This window comes from Corvus kubaryi, unplaced genomic scaffold (assembly GCF_017639235.1).
Source record: "Corvus kubaryi isolate FWS band 111438036 unplaced genomic scaffold, C.kubaryi_AGA036_p1.0 71, whole genome shotgun sequence".
NCBI lineage: Eukaryota > Metazoa > Chordata > Aves > Passeriformes > Corvidae > Corvus > Corvus kubaryi.
This window is the reverse complement of record NW_024582059.1, coordinates 9,010,159-9,028,365: the sequence shown is the minus strand read 5'-3', so window position 1 is coordinate 9,028,365 and position 18,207 is coordinate 9,010,159. Positions and strand designations below refer to the sequence as shown.

The 18,207-nt window shown below is 38.6% G+C and overlaps 1 protein-coding gene across 1 annotated transcript in view; it reads right to left on the bottom strand.

Moving 5' to 3' along the window:
* Positions 1 to 214: 214 nt before the first annotated feature.
* Positions 215 to 18,207, bottom strand: part of ETFDH (electron transfer flavoprotein dehydrogenase) — a 20,327-nt gene continuing 2,334 nt past the window's right edge. The window contains exons 3-14 of the mRNA XM_042049489.1: positions 17,801 to 17,947; positions 17,177 to 17,406; positions 16,212 to 16,293; positions 15,822 to 15,940; positions 15,439 to 15,516; positions 12,693 to 12,839; positions 10,778 to 10,918; positions 8,674 to 8,817; positions 3,613 to 3,781; positions 1,699 to 1,881; positions 1,127 to 1,348; positions 215 to 820 (exon numbers count right to left, since the gene is read on the bottom strand). Coding sequence (XP_041905423.1) covers positions 657 to 820; positions 1,127 to 1,348; positions 1,699 to 1,881; positions 3,613 to 3,781; positions 8,674 to 8,817; positions 10,778 to 10,918; positions 12,693 to 12,839; positions 15,439 to 15,516; positions 15,822 to 15,940; positions 16,212 to 16,293; positions 17,177 to 17,406; positions 17,801 to 17,947 — 1,826 coding nt within the window. The 3' untranslated portion in view covers positions 215 to 656. The remainder of the gene's footprint in view (positions 821 to 1,126; positions 1,349 to 1,698; positions 1,882 to 3,612; positions 3,782 to 8,673; positions 8,818 to 10,777; positions 10,919 to 12,692; positions 12,840 to 15,438; positions 15,517 to 15,821; positions 15,941 to 16,211; positions 16,294 to 17,176; positions 17,407 to 17,800; positions 17,948 to 18,207) is intronic.

Sequence of the window (18,207 nt, the reverse complement as noted above, 5' to 3'; positions counted from 1 at the left end):
GCAGCTTGGTTTCACATGAAGACAATTTAGGCATCTTCATTGTTTCTATTAGAGCAGCCTGATTTCTTGGGAGGAATAAAAATGCTGGTAGACATAGAATGAAGATGCAAGTATTATTTTTTTTTAAACCCACTTTACAGTAGGTATTTCCTATTACCATCAGGAAAAAAAAAACAACTGTAAATTTGCTGTAAAATGTAACACTTAAAAGCAGTGAAAATTTTCTAAACTGATTTATTTCCCTGACTGCCAGGTAGGATTACATATAGTAAATCACTCCAGCTAGAGAGAGAAAATACATTTTTTTAAGGTGGGTACTAAGTTACTCCACCATACGCACAGTTCTGGATATTGCTCTTTTTACCACTGAACTTCAGCAGTAAATCCAGGATCCAAGGCTCCTTTGTCAGTCCTGAGAAGAACTTCTGCCTGCCATACAGCTCCTGTAAAGAAGTCCTATTCAAATAAGGCTAGGGTTTAACCAGAAGGCACCAACTTTCTGTTTAATGCAACAGTCATAGGTAAAATTCAGAATGGCACATTAGTCTCAAACCCTTAACAATCAAGTCAGTGCCGTACGTTAATTACGCTGCAGCATAAAATACTCCAACATAATTGTTGGTGATAAGAAGTCACTGAATAGATCTCCTGTCAGTTTACATTCCATTATAAGCTGGTCCTCCTCCACCTTCAGGTACTACCCAGTTAATGTTCTGACTTGGGTCTTTAATATCACATGTTTTGCAGTGGACACAGTTCTGAGCATTTATCTGCAGCCTTGATCCTTCTCCCGTTTCCAGAGGAACATACTCATAGACCCCTGCAAAGACAAGAAGGGAGCTATCACTTTGCTGAACAGCTTCCCCCTGCATGCATACTCTACTTACCAGCAACTGTAATGAGGGAAATATATTACTAATGTGTTTTAATTCCCTTCTTCCATGTTTAATAGTTATTTCATCACAAAAGTACTGCTGGCATATTTTAAGACCTGCAACTGAACCCCCTTCTAGGAGGAAAATTAGGATAGAATGCTTGAAGTAAGTAGTAGGCCAGGTGGCCTCCTCCTGAAGTACTTAGTCTTTATCTTGCAGAAGGAGCTGACACACATATTTTTGTTACCTACCTGCTGGACAAAATCTTTGCTCTGGTCCATCGAATACGGCCAGATTCTTGCTCACAGGGACACTGTCATCTTTGAGAGTTAAATGAGCAGGCTGGTCATGTTCATGGTTTGTACCACTTAAAGCCACAGATGACAGGAGATCAAAACTGATTTTTCCATCAGGCTTTGGGTATTCAATAGGTGTGCAGTCTTTGGCCGGCTTGAGCTGAGCAAAATCTGGTCCTAAATATATTTTTAATAAATTTCAGTATAGAATTATTGTAATTTGCAGTAACTCAAGAACAATTTAACTAAGCTGTTTTAACTTCCCTTGTCATCAGAATGAAGTGCTTCATAAAAGGTAGCCTTTTTCACAAGACAAAAGACTATACTAAGTTGTACTAAGCACTGTTTTAATGTCTTCATTTACATTGTATGGTAGCTAATACGACAAAGTCTGCTTCAATGCTTTATCAATTTCCTTTGCACACTTTAACACCTCACCACTGGACCAGATGTGCACCAGCTGAAACTAAGACCGGAAAAGACTGACCTATAAATTTAGAATCATCTTCAGGAGATAAAGAAATTACCTGGATGTTTTAATGTCCATGGTTCCATTCCTCTCAGTAGCCAATAAAATATACCTGTATATATCATCCCTCCATACACACCAAGTACACTATGGCAGGATGGTCGGATGTTTCTCACTGCATACAGCTCTTTCCAGACCCAGGACTTTTTCAGGTTCTCTTCATATTCTTGCACATCAAGTCCTAAGGCAGTACATTCATTACTTGTTAGGTACCTATAGTAACATCAAGACTATCCTTGAAATAAAAAGCAGATGCTGAATAAAAGCAACTGCTAGCAATGAAGTCAGCAAAATAAGAATTTCAGAACTGTAAGCTAGGAATATACATGTTTCAGCCTCTTGAATCAAGAGACCTGTTTTGTTGGTAGCCTCTATTGAATGAGCCACAAGCAGCATTAAATTGCCTCAAACCTCAGCAAAATATTAGACAGGTGGCTGCATTGGCACCTCAGTGGGAAAACAGCTACTTGCTCATAGAATCTGAGTGCTGACCAGGACAGTCTGCCTGTGATCCAAAGCCAGATTTGCAGTTCTAATGTCAAGTTCAAAAGCTTTTTCCATACAAGTTTTGCAACCACAGTCCCATTTCAGTTACTATGGCTATGGCTCAATGGATGATGCCAGTGCTAGATCATTTCTCCCTTTCATGAGATTTATTTATTTCATGAGCACATTCATGAGATTTATTTGACTGCAAACTTCTGATTTAAACTCTTTGATTGTATTCTTTGCAAATACTAGGTATTTTACACTTGACACATCTACTGCAGTGTAGTTAAAGTCAAGTAATTATCTCAAAAAAAAAAAGTTTCTTCAAATGAAAATTGTTTGAGAGCTTTTCCTTCATCATTCTCCATTACTACTATATGGGAATAAATGCTCTAAATAATCAGTTTTAAACCTTTTCTATATATCAAAAGCATGCTTCAGTCTGTATTTCTCATAAAGCCCATTATCTCTGCAAAGAGAGGAAAGTGGCTGTAATAGTCCAGTCTTGACAAGACTGGAAGAAAAACATATAAAACCTGTCCATAATCAAACAAGAGTGGCACACTACCCCACCAACACTGTTTATAGCTTCAGATGGATTCTAAGCGTTTTAGCATGTCTAGCTGAAGTTTTAATTGTTCAGCACACCTTCTGTGGATGGCACATTTCAGCTGAATGGGAGCTCATTAGGCCTGAATCCACCAGTACAGAGAGGAGATTTCTAAAACGATCATCATGTGGCACCTGGCTATAGTGTCTATCTCCAGAGTGACTGGAATTCTAATTCTCTCTCTCCAGACTTTATTAACAGATTTAATGGGACAACTAAGGCTTAAACAAATCACTACAAGGTGGTCAGGAGCAGGTGGTTACTTCAATGTGCTTGTATTACATATAAAATAAAATACACGTAGTCTCAAACTGAGACGACCAAAAGATTAAAGGACAGAAAAAATGGACTGAATGAAAACAGTATCCTAACAACAGTAAGAGCAAATCTGAAAAATCTCACCCTGTTTTGCTGACATTTAATCTATTCCTTTCTTTTTTCCTGTTTCGGCAGGCTTTCAGTAACACTTTCTGAATCATAAAGCACTACTTTTTAACATGTTTGTGGGAACAAAAGTATTCTGGTTTACTTATACAGTAATAATCTTACTTTTAAGATGGTCATTAGAGGTTCTAGCAGCAGGATCAATACTCGTGAATAAGTGAGCAATTTCTTTCTTAAATCATTTGACATTATCAATAGTAAATAAATAAAATATATAAAATAAATAATAAAATAAATTTTAAGCACACCCATTTCATTATTTATTCACATTTCCAACTAATTCCTTCAGCCAGATTAATTACTGCTGTTAGCTGGTGGTGGTTCTAATTGAACACAAGGTAATTACAACTCAAAGTACAGTGATCTTACCTATTGTCTTTGATTGGAGGTTTTCGTTGATTAATTGACTAAAAATGGCTTCTGAAGCCAACATGCCACTTTTCATTGCAGTATGTGTTCCTTTGATCTTGGGAACATTCATGAGTCCAGGACTGCAACCAATTAATAATCCACCTGGGAAGGTGAGTTTGGGTATTGACTGAAGAGAAAACAGAAAGAAAGGTGGTTTTGTTGTTCTTGTTTTTTAAAATGAAAATAACATTCTCGAAATTAAACTGGCATAAGGCTTGAGTGTCCTTTCCATTTTCAGACTTGCATGTGTGCTCTCTAAACATGCACCAGTGACTCCACTTAGTCAAGGAATTTTAGTGTAGTATGCATACAGGAACACAGACATGGTACTTGTGCTGAGTATGAAAGTGGCAACACTTTCCTTACATCCTCTCTCCAGCTGCTTTATCTGCAACAAAACTTCAGCAGTGTCACCCACCAATACGGTTTTCCTCCTTCAGCCTCAAGTGAATTCTTTAAAATAAAAACCCAACTCCCCAATTCCCTGCTCTCCACACAGTAAGTTGTACTCATCTCATCTCACAGTGTTTTTTTCCACAATTTTTTTTCTGTGAAACTGCACAATGCCATCATGCCTGTCCCCCTCCCCCTTATTTTAGAAGTTGCTCAGCAGCCAACAAATATATTTTGGTGCAAAATCACCATCTTACTCCCGTTCTGTAAGCATAATGTCATAGAATATGGTCCACTCACAAACCTAACACAGCCAGACGATTTGCAAATATCAGGCCAATAATATTAATATACTATGTTATACACCTATATTAACTAAGGAATACCTCAGCTACCAAGGTGATGCAGATTTTAGACAGGGAACAGCTTCAAAATGCAGACTGACTGCAGAATTTTGAGCAGAAAGCTCTGATCAAAGCCTAACTCTAAAATTGCTGTAGGCAAGTTTTGAACATACCGTTCCTCCAAAGTCTTTAGTAATGAGCAGCACTTCTTAAACTAGCATCCTGCTTTTATTAAAACTGTCTGAAAGAATTCATTTTGCAGTTGCCTAAATAGCTTTACCCTAAACAAGTAGCTTTACTTCATGAAAAATATATCCCTTGTACTTTAAGATAACCCAAACCAAAAGTTTTGTTTCTTCTGCTTGTTCAGGTGTTAGCTCTTTACTAGTCACCAAGGACTGCTTACTTTTGAATAGTCATATAGCAATCACTAAAAAAAAGTATTACATAGCATTTCTTCTGTGTTCTGTGCAATTTGTTTAACCAGGGATGTAGTGATTTGGTTCATAGGAAAGGTAATTCAGGCTGAAAACACAACTACAACTTAACTTTTCTGGGACCAGACGTCTTAAGTTCAGCTACATAACACTATTTCAAAGGGATTAAGTATATAGGATGTTCTCTCTTTTCACAGAAAACAGCCGCTCTGTTAGATCTATTAGGATGCAATGGTGCAGCACTGACATAAGCATAGAAAGATTTCTTGACTGGCTCTTTGAATTGCATAGAAAGATGGTGATCAAGTACTTTTCTTCTGCAACCACTGTTTCACATAATATGCAAATAGTGACCAACATACTGCTAAAGAATAAATGAGATTAAAGATTAGTCATGTAACACAAAAGGTTGCACATCCTGCAGCTTTGGCAGCAATTCTCATTACTAGTACTATGGCACTTGGTGCCTATTTTCACAGTTAGTTGAAGAAACACATCATGCCAGTATGGCACAAGCTGTCCCTGCCCCTGAGATACAGACACATAACAAGGCTGCTTTGGAGAAGGGGAGACACCTGCTCCCTGCAGAGTCTTTCCTGCCAGCAGATGGGAAACCTCATGTTCTTCCTCCCCTTACTCAGCTCAGGGCTTAAAATCTGTTAAGTGAGTCTAATATTTGACACTTAAATGGGTCATCAATATAAAGGTTTTTCCCCCTGGTATTCATAGCATACACTGTTCAACAACTGCAACACCTTTGATTTTTTCCACAAAATCCTTAAACCTTTCAAAGGTTTTTGATAAAATGGAGACGAAATAGAGGGTGCATGGGAATTTAAGTGCTTCATTTTGCAATTTTAGTAAGATTAAGAAATAGTAGCTACAGAGATTAAGCTACTAAATTCTGATCCTGCCTTCCACATACCCTAAAAACCACGTGTACTCTTCTTCCGCCTTCACTCTGTGTTAAAGACTGAAGATCATGGCCATAAGGTTATCTATAACTCACAAAAAAGCTGAGGTTGATGGTAATTCTCTACACCTATTTGATGCAATACTGTTACCAAAATCAAAAACTGGAGCTACAGAATGACTTACATAAGAAAATATTCCTGGACTACAGTGATACAAATGAGTCAGACTGCTACAGTTATTAATCAAAGCAACACATGCAAAAGAAGAGCTAATCTTAAAACTCTTCCTAAGTGAATCATCAATAAAGCTTTTTTTCACTGAAGCCATGTATTAAAAACAGTATTTTAAAAGAGTGACTTCATGATCAACTAAACAAATCTATCTACAGGAAATGTGAAAAAACCACCAAAACCCAACAAAACAAAGCATGCTTTTATATTAGGAACAATGCAAAGTAAGGGACATGTTGGTTTAAATCCAGCAAAGATGTCCAAAGATGAGGCAGAGATGTGCAAGAGCTCTAGTTCTACTGACTGTGTAACTTAGCACAATGTCTGTAAGTGACTTTAAAAAATACTGTGTTCTTTCAGCCATACATTTTGAGTGTAAGGAGGATGCAACTAAAGTCACACTTTGGCTACTCCACCAAAGCCAGAAATTCAATGACTATCTGTGATAGAGAAACCAGTGCACAGGGTGGAAAAAGAAGCCCCTCTTGCATAAAAGTCTAGATTAAAACATCTTGGTATTTTGCAACTTATCTGTGTTAATAATGGAATGGCAATGGTTTTTGAAATAAGCCAGTAACACAGCTATGTTACAGCATGATATGACATATTTCCACTGCAGAGTGGACAAAATCAACGCTCCGATTGATTAAATGTGCAGCATGGATGTAATCAAGAAGTTGCTTCCTGAACCCACATGACTCACTCCCAGCAATGCACACTGAGGTCAAAGCCTAACTCCACACGACTGTGACAAGAGTGATGCTGCTGAAGAAATTCCACTTGTATTGCAGAAACTGTGTGAAGCCACATTTATACTAAGAAGAAGAGGTTGAAAAAGGAAAGGCAAAGTAGTCAGAGGGCAGAGTGGAATCGCCCCACATACAGGCTGCAGATCACAAACACTCAGGCTAGTTTTAAGGTCCGAACTGAAAGGAGCATCTAGAAAATAGATCTGGGAGTACAGAGAACACACTGCCATGACCTGTGTTTCAAGATGAGAAGCTAACAGGTTGAAAGTACTTTAAAACTGTTAAATTACAAACTCCAGACCCTTTTTTTGGCAAGCTTTTCCAGCCCTTTCAACTGACTTTAAGTCTTGATGAATACTTATTTAAAATTTTACCTTTTACACTACTTAAGTCAACAAAATGAACAAAGTATTCCACCTCCCAAGAAAGCAGAAATTCAAAGTTGTGCATGAAAGAGACTCAAAGTATTTGTATGTGAAGAGGTAAAGATTTACCTGCCAAACTACATTACAAATTCAGCACCATCACTGACTTAAGGCTCAAACACTGAAAAGGAGTTCCTTTTACTAGGATAAACAAGTAATTTGGAAGACCCCACAGGAACAGATCAGTGGTACTACCCTGTCTTCCCCAAGATTCCAGGCAAAACAAAAGATTGTCTGTGGGCTTTGCTGCTGAACATACTTGACTGCAATATAAATTCCACTTCACTGGCTGCTCATGGCTTGGACAAACACTCTTTGCTGGGTAAAAAACTGTCAGGATGTGTGGGCTCAGTGTTGGTGAATGGAGCTCCATCCAGCTGGCAGCCAGTCACTGGGGGGGGTCCCCAGGGCTTGGTACTGCGGCCAGCGCTGTTTAATATCTTTATCAATAACCTCGACAAGGGGATTGAGTGCACCCAGTCAGTCTACAGGCAACACTGAGCTGGGTGGGAGTGTTAATCTGCTGCAGAGGGATCTGGACAGGATGGATCTATGGACCAAGGCCAATTATACTGATATCCAGTGAGGGAAAAGTGCTCTGTCCTGCCCTTGGGTTACGACAGCCCCATGCAGTGCCTTAGGCTTGGGGCAGAGTGACTGGAAAACTGCCTAGCAAAAAAGGACACGGGAGTCCTGCCAGCTGAACATGAGCCAGCATGTGCCAGGTGGCCAAGAAGGCCAATGGCATCCTAGCTTAGATCAGAAATACTGTGGCCAGCAGGACCAGGGCAGTGATTATTTCCCTGTAGCTGGCACTGGTGATGCTGTATCTTGAATCCTTTGTCCAGTTTTGGGCCCCTCACAAGACATGAAAGTGCTGGAGTGTGTCCAGAGAAGGGCAATGGAGTTCACAAAGCTCGGGTCTTATGAAGAGCAGCTGAGGGAGCTGAGGGTGTTTAGCCTGGAGAAAAGGAGGCTCAGGGGAGCCCTTACCACTCTCTACAACCACCTGAAAGGAGGCTGTACTGAGGTGAGGGTCAGTCTCTTCTCCCAAGTAACATGTGACAGGAAGAGAGGAAAGGGCCTCAAGTTGTGCCAGAGGAGGTTTAGATTGGATATTAGGAAAAATATCTTCACAGGAAAGGTTGTCAGGCACTTGCACAAGCTGCCCAGGGAAGTGGTTGAGTCGCCATGCCCTGATAAGACCTACAGATGTGGCACTTAGGGATGTGGTTTAGTGGCAGACTTGGCAGTGGTGGACCAGTGATTGGAATCAATGATGTAAATGGTCTTTTCCAATCTAAACATTTCTATAATTCAGTATTTCATTTAGAAAGTAAAGTGAATATGTCAGATTTTCAGTATGACAGAGCCTACGTCAAGCAAATCTCAGCAGCCAGTACTCAGCAGGACAAGAAAGTTCTTCTGTCCAGCAGAACATTTGGTATAGCATGCAATCCAAATCTACAGCACTAAATACGTGGCTATAGAGAACTCAAAGTTAAAAACTTTGTGAAAAAAATTACCTGGATACCACCTTCATTTAATGCTCTGGCACCGTAGGCAATCCTTGTTCCACCCTCCAAAGTAGGCTGTACACTAGGATGGTGCTTCCACCTCTGAAATTCCCTAAATGGATTCAAATAGGGATTTTGATAATCTAAACCAACCTTAAAAAAAGAAAAAGTGCACATTAATAAAAATAAGGTATGCAATTTCAACAGAAATTTGAAAATAAAACAATTGCACATTACTGCATCAAGTCTTTAAATCAATTTTATACTAAAGCAACCTCAGGATCTTTCTACTTAAACTACTAGCAAAAATACATTCTATTAATGGTACAGCAGAAGCAAATCTGAATATTTGCTGCTACAAGTCTGTTCTTGTCCCCACCTGAAACATGGAAAATATTTAATTGCATTGTAACCACCTTCTAGCTGTCTTTGGAATAAAATGGATTAAATTAAGCATGGTTTAATGGGTGGCATTAAGCATGAAAACTTGTTTTAAATTTGTATTTCAACCTCTGCCCTAGAAAAGCTGAAGGAAAACGTAAACAATTATTTTTTGATCGTTATATCCTTGTGCTCACATACTTTAAACAGTTCTTCAAATTGTTTAGTAGTCAATTATAATTTCCAATTAGGTGAACCATTGTAATAAAGCACAGGGAAGCAATGATGAAAGCACAAAATGGGAGAAAAAAGATTGCCAGTGGGCTGGATGCCCAGAATTCTTATGCATTTGAGGATTTGCCCAAATATATACTCTGTATTTCCCATCTTTAAGATAAATTCTTAAAAAGAATTCTGTTGCTGAATTTTTCTCTTTTGAGAAAGGAATTATTTCTGGCTCCTGTAAGCTTTACTGGAGATAAATAATAATATATATCATGAGTCAGCAGCAATCAAGACTTTGATTTCTGTGGCAGCTCACTGCTTTTAGAGCAGTACTTACATCTACTTTGCTGACAGGATAAAATTAATGAACAAGTTTCAAACTAAGGGTAAAATAACCCTACTGCAAGAATCATCTCAGACTGAAATAGGCATAAAGTTCAGAGACAAAAAGGTGATTGCGTGTTGACAGAGAAGTTGATTTTTTCCTCTCTGGAGAGATTATGAACATTACTGATTACCTCCCATTCTCTGTGAGAATTAGAGCTCTGTGCCCTTCTAAAACCAAACAGAATTTGAATATCTACTGCATGTACTTATTAATTCCAATACTGGAAATCTGTACAGGACAAGTACACGTGTCTGAAAAAAGCTAAAAAGTTTTTTTTCAATATTTCTTGCAGAACAGACAGAAATAGAGTTTTTCACACACACTGTAATCCTTCTGAAATCTAGGAGACAGAAGTGTCAGCTCAGTCCCATGCTGCTGAAAGTCCAGTTTGTGTGCTTGACTCTTACAACATCTGTGTTCAAGCACATGCACAGGGTAAATAGTGAATTTTTCATTTTGAACTGTAGGTGATAGAGAATATTTCCAACTCTTGCTCCTTGCATCAACTGGCTGCCAGAATGACATCACGCTATCTCTAGTGATCTCACTGCTTCTGATAAAGAGGCAATAAGCAGGAAGAAGCTACCTGCCCAATTCAGAAAGGCAGTTGCTAAAGAGGGCAAGACCAGCTGGGGTGGAGAATACCAAAAACAAAGTGAAGAGCTCAGAAATTAAAGGGATATTGCTTGTAGCACAGCAGTGCTTCCACTTTATATGCCTCTCTCAAAAAATGGAGTTACACACAAGGTTGACACATGAATTAGGAAATGGAACTGTACAAAGTGCATGTGATTTAGATTTCCTAACTTGCAAAAAATTTTTGAGCACAGTTTTGATTAGTCATTTGGTTTTGCCTTTACCAAAATTTGCTTGGTTTGCAAAGAAATTATTTGAAGGTTTTCTAGTTGGTCTCAATAAAAGACACTGGATTAAAGACAGATGAATATGACAAATTAGCCTTCCCTAATACGGGCATAAGAACACTTAAGATTGAGAAAGGACTAAATTTGGTCTGTTGCTATTCTTGTATTTACATTTTCTCATTAAAACAGAGAAAAGAAACTGCATAAAAATGAAGATCAAACAACAAGCAAGCATGAAAAAACTAACTTCACTTACCACAAATCCAAGAGCAACTAAAGGTTCAGGCTCATTTAAGTGATAAAGAAAGGATCCTCCATATGTATGTCTGTCTAAAGGCCAGCCTACAGTATGTTCCACTCTTCCTGGTTTCCATTTCTTTTCATCAATAGTCCATAACTGAAATGAAGATGACCAAAAAATTACTTCAGATTGCAAAGTAATGGCCTTTCAATAATATAATCAAAGACAAACACACAATTACATATAGGAGAAATTTTATTTACTCCTATGAGCAATGCAAAACTTCATACAGCAATATGCCAGCTGTTAAGTACAGTTTTTTTAGATTACCACTGAAGATTTTCACAATATCTTTCTTTAAATGTTGTGTATCAGAAAATGTGACTGAGACTGCAGTACTACACCCAAAATTTTCATTCAACCACAAGATTCCTAATATTAGTGACTTTGACAGATACTTCTGCTACAGAATGCAATGCTTATGTTGACTTTTTTGCTTTAAGAGTATTTTTTTTTCGTACAATTCTATGAATTATCTTGTAAGTTTTCAAGGTCAGGACAAAGCAATATGCCTGAGTTGATGTAAATATTTTCTGTCAAACAAATTGTCCTGTCTCTGCTGTCTCCTACACATTTCCAGTGCTCCACTGACCCACAGTGAACTCAGAGAAGCATTTTCATGTTTTCAGGAGTGAGTCTATTTCCTGCTCATTTCACAAAACTTCTTTTCACCATGGAGATACGTGCCAGGCACAGTCTAATGACAGAAGGGCACTAGAGCACCATAAGATCAGCTCAGGCATGGAGGGTACGTCTACATTAAAGTTCCAGTTCAGATTAAAGAACACATTTTTGAATGGGACTTCTGATTCCACCCACTTACTGTGCTTTGATTCCCATCATACAGCAGCCATGGAAGGCATGCACTGGATTCCTTCAATATGAAACTAAAAGACTGGGTCCTGAAAGTCCATCTAAAGCATTCCAGTCATGAAAGGGCACTCAGTCCATGGGACTAGATCACAGCTAGTCCAAAATAAAAATAAACCTGAGGAGTGCATAGTACAGATACCAGCTCATGAGCACCAACTGCTCCACTTCAGATCCACTCCTACTGGACTGCACCATTTGCTAAAGAAGACACAGTCTCATCTGGAAGCAAGGGAACTCTACAGGAAAACCCTTCTTTACTGACAACCTCAGTATTAGAAACTGTAACCAAGATTCTGCTGTATACTTACAGAGTAGTTATTCCCTACAGAAGTGTAAACTCATCATTTAACAAATATTTTGTAGCTGTAAGCACATACTTAAAGTAATAAATAAAGAATATGTCATGGTCAAAACTCTGAACATATTCTAAAATAATACAGCTCCTTTTCACGAGTGATATTTCCTGAGTATAGAATATTTTAAAAAGGAAACCTCATTCCTATCCCAATTTTATATGCCCAATGATGGGAGGTTTTTTTTAAAGAAAGGCTCATCCAGAAGGTGTTTCAGAGACCACGACTCATAATCTGGAACAGCTCTCTTCCCTCTCTTTCATTAATATACAGAAAGTCTTTTCTTCCCTCCTCATGTACTAAACCCCCCCAAAATTAGGCAGCACAAATCCCTCTCTCATTTAGTATAAGTATTGAAAACAGATTTCACAAATGAAACTAATTTGAAAATGTTAACAGAGCGGATTCACAGGTACCTCTAGTTGTAACAGATACAAGAGAAGCAGCAGCTGAATCGGAACAGTCACAACATTCAGCAAGCATCAGCTCTGATCAGCTTCAGAACAGCAAAGATTCTGAAGTCTGAAAGTGTAACCCAAATTCTTTAATTCTCATGTCTTACACAAATTAGCTAGAAAGGAAACAGGAGCTACCTTCAGGTCTTATGGTATTTTCCTTAATTGTTAAAATTATGCAAGTGATACCTCTTTCAATCCAATGCCATAGCTCTGGGGTTGGCAGTTCTCCCTTAGGTTGTATTTTTTGTACAGCTGTTTGGCTAGATGTCCATGACAACCTTCAGCAAAGACTGTGACTTTAGCATGGAGTTCCAAGCCTCTTTCAAAGGTAGCCTGCAAAAGGACAGCATTTCATCAGCAGTTAGGTCTGTGCCACACCAAACTGACAGCAAGAAAATGGAGAGTAATAAAGAGATTTTACACTACTTGGTAACACAGCTCAAAACCTACAAACCATTGCAAATTATGGTTCAAGTTCAGCTGTCCTTTCCACCTAACCATGACGCACCCCTGGCAAGTCTTGGAAGGGAATTGCAGTAAAGCAGCACTACAGTGAATTGCTATTCGTCACTGAAAAAAGAGAATCTTTTCCAGATCAGAGGATGCTTTTATCAGATCTGCTCATTCACATGGTGCAAAGGAACTCTGACAGACAAAGAATCTTTACCTGTAACCTCACACTTTAATCTTTGCTCATGAAGCCACGTTACAATAAAAGATTGTGTGTGCCCCAACACATGACATAGACTGAACAGAATTACCATATCCAAAAAACCTGCATCAGCCCTGCTCCCAAAACGACCCACTGCTTCAGAATAAAGATACTATGACATTACTCCAACTTTGCATGTTAAAACATACAGTAAAATTAAACTAAATAAAATATAATTATAAAAAAATGCTCATTAAAAATTCCAACAATGAGATTGAGAACCAGATAAGGGAAGTTGGCATACTGCTGTATGAGTACATCACCTGCATCTATGAGCACACTGGACAAGAATATAGATTATGTTTGCAAATTTTTTATATAGAAAAAAGCTCGATTTCAGTCAGAAAGTTCAATGTTGAAAAAGACAAGGAAAACAGTTTTGGATGAAGACCTCCAGCAGTACCCAATTAAACCGTCTCAAGGTAAGCCAGCACAGGTCCAAAAGAAGTTTACTGCTTTGGTTTCAATTGTCTCTCAGGTGCAATCTGTTTGTAACTTACTGGCTGGAAACCTCTGAAGAAACCTAGCAAATGAAAATGTTCCCTCTAGCTGAGAATTACATTTGAACAGGAGTCATGAGATTTTGCCAAATTTTTATACTCTTTGAACTTCTGATTGTCAACGTGAACATGAATCAATTTTACAAAATACTAAAAAAAGAGTTACCTCCTGATCTAAAGATTAAAAATATCTAGTGTCCACTTTGAAGTAGATTTATATAAAACAAATTAACTACAACTCCACATGTAAATATTAGAAATTAGTGAATTTGAAACATTTCAATAATGTGACAGTTGTATTTCATAGTTAACAACCTTCTCCAGTATCTACACAAGAATCAATGTGCAACTTTCTACAATGTATTTTTACCACTGTCATTTTTGTTTGGTTGGTGCTGACTGCAAGGTGAAAATCTATTCATTAACCACTGTTTATTTGATTAGGCTCTGTATAAACACATTGAAGATATTCTTGCCTTGGAGGTTATACAAACTACATCTATTTACCCGAGCCTTTGCGCACTGGAGGCAGTACCAGCTAACCACCCAACAGCTAGAACACTTGAACTGAGTGGCAGTGCAGTAAAAAAAGCTGCAGTAGCAGCACACTCATTATGTACATTAAAGAAGTTGAGAGACACCTTCTTCCAGAGTAAATGGGAAAAAAAAACCCAAACTATGTTTTGAGGATGTTAAAAAATACAGCTAAAATCGTTGCTTCCCATCTTAAAACAAACCCCCACAAAGCTTCACTGCTGCAGAAGCTGCACACGTTACTTGTGCCACCTTCTGGACAAAACATGCACTGGAAAACAAGAGCGTGTCTGTCCCCTACAGCAGATACGCAATATTACACTGGAAAAATAAATTACTCCTCCACTGGCTATGTTCTCTCAAAACAAGAACGAGTCTTTTCTTCTCACTCCCTGCCTTAAATGGGGAAAAATAGCCCACACTCTATGTGAAAGTGAATACCTCTGAAACTATAGGAAACCAGAAAGAAACTTCATAAAAGAAAGTAAATGTTAAGAAAAATCTCGCACTCCTAATTTATGTAGTCAAATAACCCTGCGTGAAAGTTGTTCCAAGTAACTCTGAGGTGCTACATTCTCCCAACATATTATACAGGGAAACAGCACACTTAGGGCAGGTTCTGGATTCCAGAAAAAAACCCAAAAATCCAAGTCTTACACTTAGGGCAGGTAGTCAAGTCACCTTCTAGATGCAGAAACATGACGAACACCAGCATAAACGTATAACAACCCAGTATGTACCTTGCCCCAACAAGGTAGACACTCTCAGCAAGTGCAACTGCAGCTGTAAATATCAAGAAAACCAAACCAGCCAGAAGCATACTCTCTTAGTTACCAGCTAGTTACCAGCTGGACTAAGGCCTTCTATTTCACCTTTGGGCCTTTTTTCCAGGAGTTCCTGGAATTCTTTCCTTTGTTTCCTGATTTGACATATGCCAAACACCCTTACAATATCTCCTTTGAGGTAACTTCTCTGAAAATGTTTTTTCTACTAATCTCAGAAGAATATTACAACGTCTGAGACCAGAACTTTCACAGGTAATTGATCCAGTTAAATACAGAGAGGGAAGACAGGTACTGAATTCTACAACTTTTCTCATGGTGCAAGACTACTGATGGCAGTAGAAGCAGATGTATCACAATTTCCATAATTAGACCCCTAGTTATGGGTAAGAATAGATACTTACTTTAGGTGCTCCATCCTTCTGAATGCCTACATCATTAGTTGCTATCCCTTTCACGCTACCATCTTCATGAAAAAGTACCTTTGGAAATATTTGAACAAACAAACAAAAACCATTGTAATGATCTGTACTTTGAATCTATTCATTAGAAGTTCTAAAGCAGAACTTTTAAGCACCATGGCTTTAATGGTCAAACATGAAGGTTACACATTCGTTCACATACTGCATGATCCACTAGATCTGAGCCAGGGAATTTAGACACAGAAACACAGTTTTCACAATACATATCTGTTAAAAGGAAAGTTGCACATGTACAAATGGTCATGACTGCACTGAGAGGGGTTCCAAAGCCACTTTTCACATACACACACTGATGTCATTAGTACCTCAGCTGCTGCATAGCCTGGATATATCTCAACACCCAAAGCTTCTGCTTGTTCACCTAGCCAACTCACAAAGTGGCCCAGACGTACTATGTAATTTCCATGATTAACCATCGGAAGTCCTAGGCAAAAAAAGACACACACACACATAAAACATCCGACACTAAGCAAAATAACTGAGGCTGTACACAGCAGATGTCACATCTACAGCTGCTATCTTCAAAGTAGTGTCATCTGTTATCACAGCCATCACCAACACAGAGTGTATCATTGTAACCTATTACATTCTACATACACTTGCTGCACTACACTGAATCAAACTTGTTTTGATTCATGGAGAAGTTGAAAAAGACACAGAGGAAGGTGACTCTCTTCTCCCTCACCAAACTTTACCGGGAAGAATTGGCACTGGAATTCTAGATTTCTCTGTTAAAATTCCAAACTTGTCTTCAGTTACAGGAGTATTAAGTGGAGCCTACAAAAATAAAATAGGAGAAGTAGAGAGTTATGTTTTCTTAGCCTATCCAACAGTAACAACAAAATCAAACAATCAAACTGGCAGTCAAGTGCAGGTTTAGTATAGCACTTCTATAGGAAGGTATCACAAAAGAGAAGATAAAGTACTTTATGAGGCAGTCATCAGGCAAGAATCAACACAACTACTGAGGTTAAAAATATAAAATATGGCTTTGCAAATAACATCTATTGTACATAGGCTTGTACTACATCAATATTCTACACCTTTCTAAAGAAGGCAGCTCAACTTGCACATTTATCACAGTAAGGCAAACCAAAGAGGTTGACTTCTCGCAGCTCTCAGGTGATAGCAGGCAGCTGGCTGCAAGTCAGATGGCTGTTCTGGGAGAGATAGCAGCTCATTTCCTGCTGCCGTCCCTCCTAAAATCATCTTAGGCCTTCGTTACACCACAGTGTCTGCACAAAAGTCAGTGTACTCAGTGCCATTTGCATGAAGAGCTACTGTACAGAAGCAGCAAGCCTGTCATTGGTAAGAACCAAACATCTTCCTACTTGTGCACAGGAGCTGGATTCTGCACAAAGGCAGCAAGTGCAGGGCACCCCAGGCTGCACCAGACATGTTGTGTATATGAAGTAGGACTACTACAGGAAAGAGCAAAGGCCACATTAGACAGCAGTAGACAGAAAACCTTTAGCGCTGTTGAACTAGAAGAAACAGACTAAAAAGAAGGTACCTGCTTTTGTTTTGTTCCATCGATGTATTTTAAAATGGTACTAATTACTAATGGTACCAGGTACTAACTCATACCAGAATGAGTCAGAGATGAAGTTCATTACAAGTAATTAGTAATTAACTTCAGTATTTACATGCTTATACATACCCCTCGCTCCTTCCAGTCTGGAAAGAGCTCTTCTAAGGACCTTGGCTCGAGACAAGCACCAGACAATGTATGTGCACCAATCTGAGAAGCCTTTTCCACCAGACAAACACGCACTTCTTTGCTGTGCTCAGCAGCCAACTGTTTGAGTCGAATGGCTGCAGAGAGGCCTGCAGGGCCTGCTCCCACAATGACAACATCAGCTTCCTCTGCAAATCTTTCCATGTTTACCCCTTCAATAGAAAAAAAAAGATAATGACATAATCCAATCTCCAATTTCTTCCAACCCCTCTCTAACTAAACCTAAACCCTCACTGTAAGAACAACTGAAAAACCAAGCAGATACATACTGAACAGAACTAAATCTTGTTGTGACAATCACTAAACCAAAAGCTGCTTGTATATTTTCTTTCTAAAAAGAAGCATGAAGTTTCTTTTGATGCTATTGTATAGCACTGAAGACACTCATCATGAGATAACAACCAAAAATTTCATTTGAAATATCAGTACTGTATTTAATCATAGAGAATTTCCATAAAGAGAAAAAAACCAGCAACACATTTTACTGTCTTTAAAACTCAGCAATAATAATAATAAAGCAGCTTTTAAAGAATGCAATGTTTTTACCTTCCCATCGTTTGTCTTTGTCCCGAGGATGAATTGTGTAATGAGTAGTTATGCGAGGCACACAGGCAGTAGAGGCACATCGTGAGACATGCAGTGATAGAAGGCAATCTTTCTTTATCAACTTTAGAGCACGAAAGCACTGATGTGCTGCAAAAACAAGAAGCAACTTCGTCAAATCAGTAGTTTTCCAGATTTTTCAAAATTTCAGAGACACAAGTGGCACAACAAGTACGACAGCTTCCCCCTCCCAAAGGCTACCAGGTGATGTAAACATGAGGAACCATAAACATGGATTTTTAAATTTTCAAGTTAGGAGGATGCTGTGTAGTTTTTTTTTTTGGGGGGGGGGGGGGGGGGTAAAAGATACCCAATTTCCATAAAGAGAAAAAAACCAGCAACACATTTTA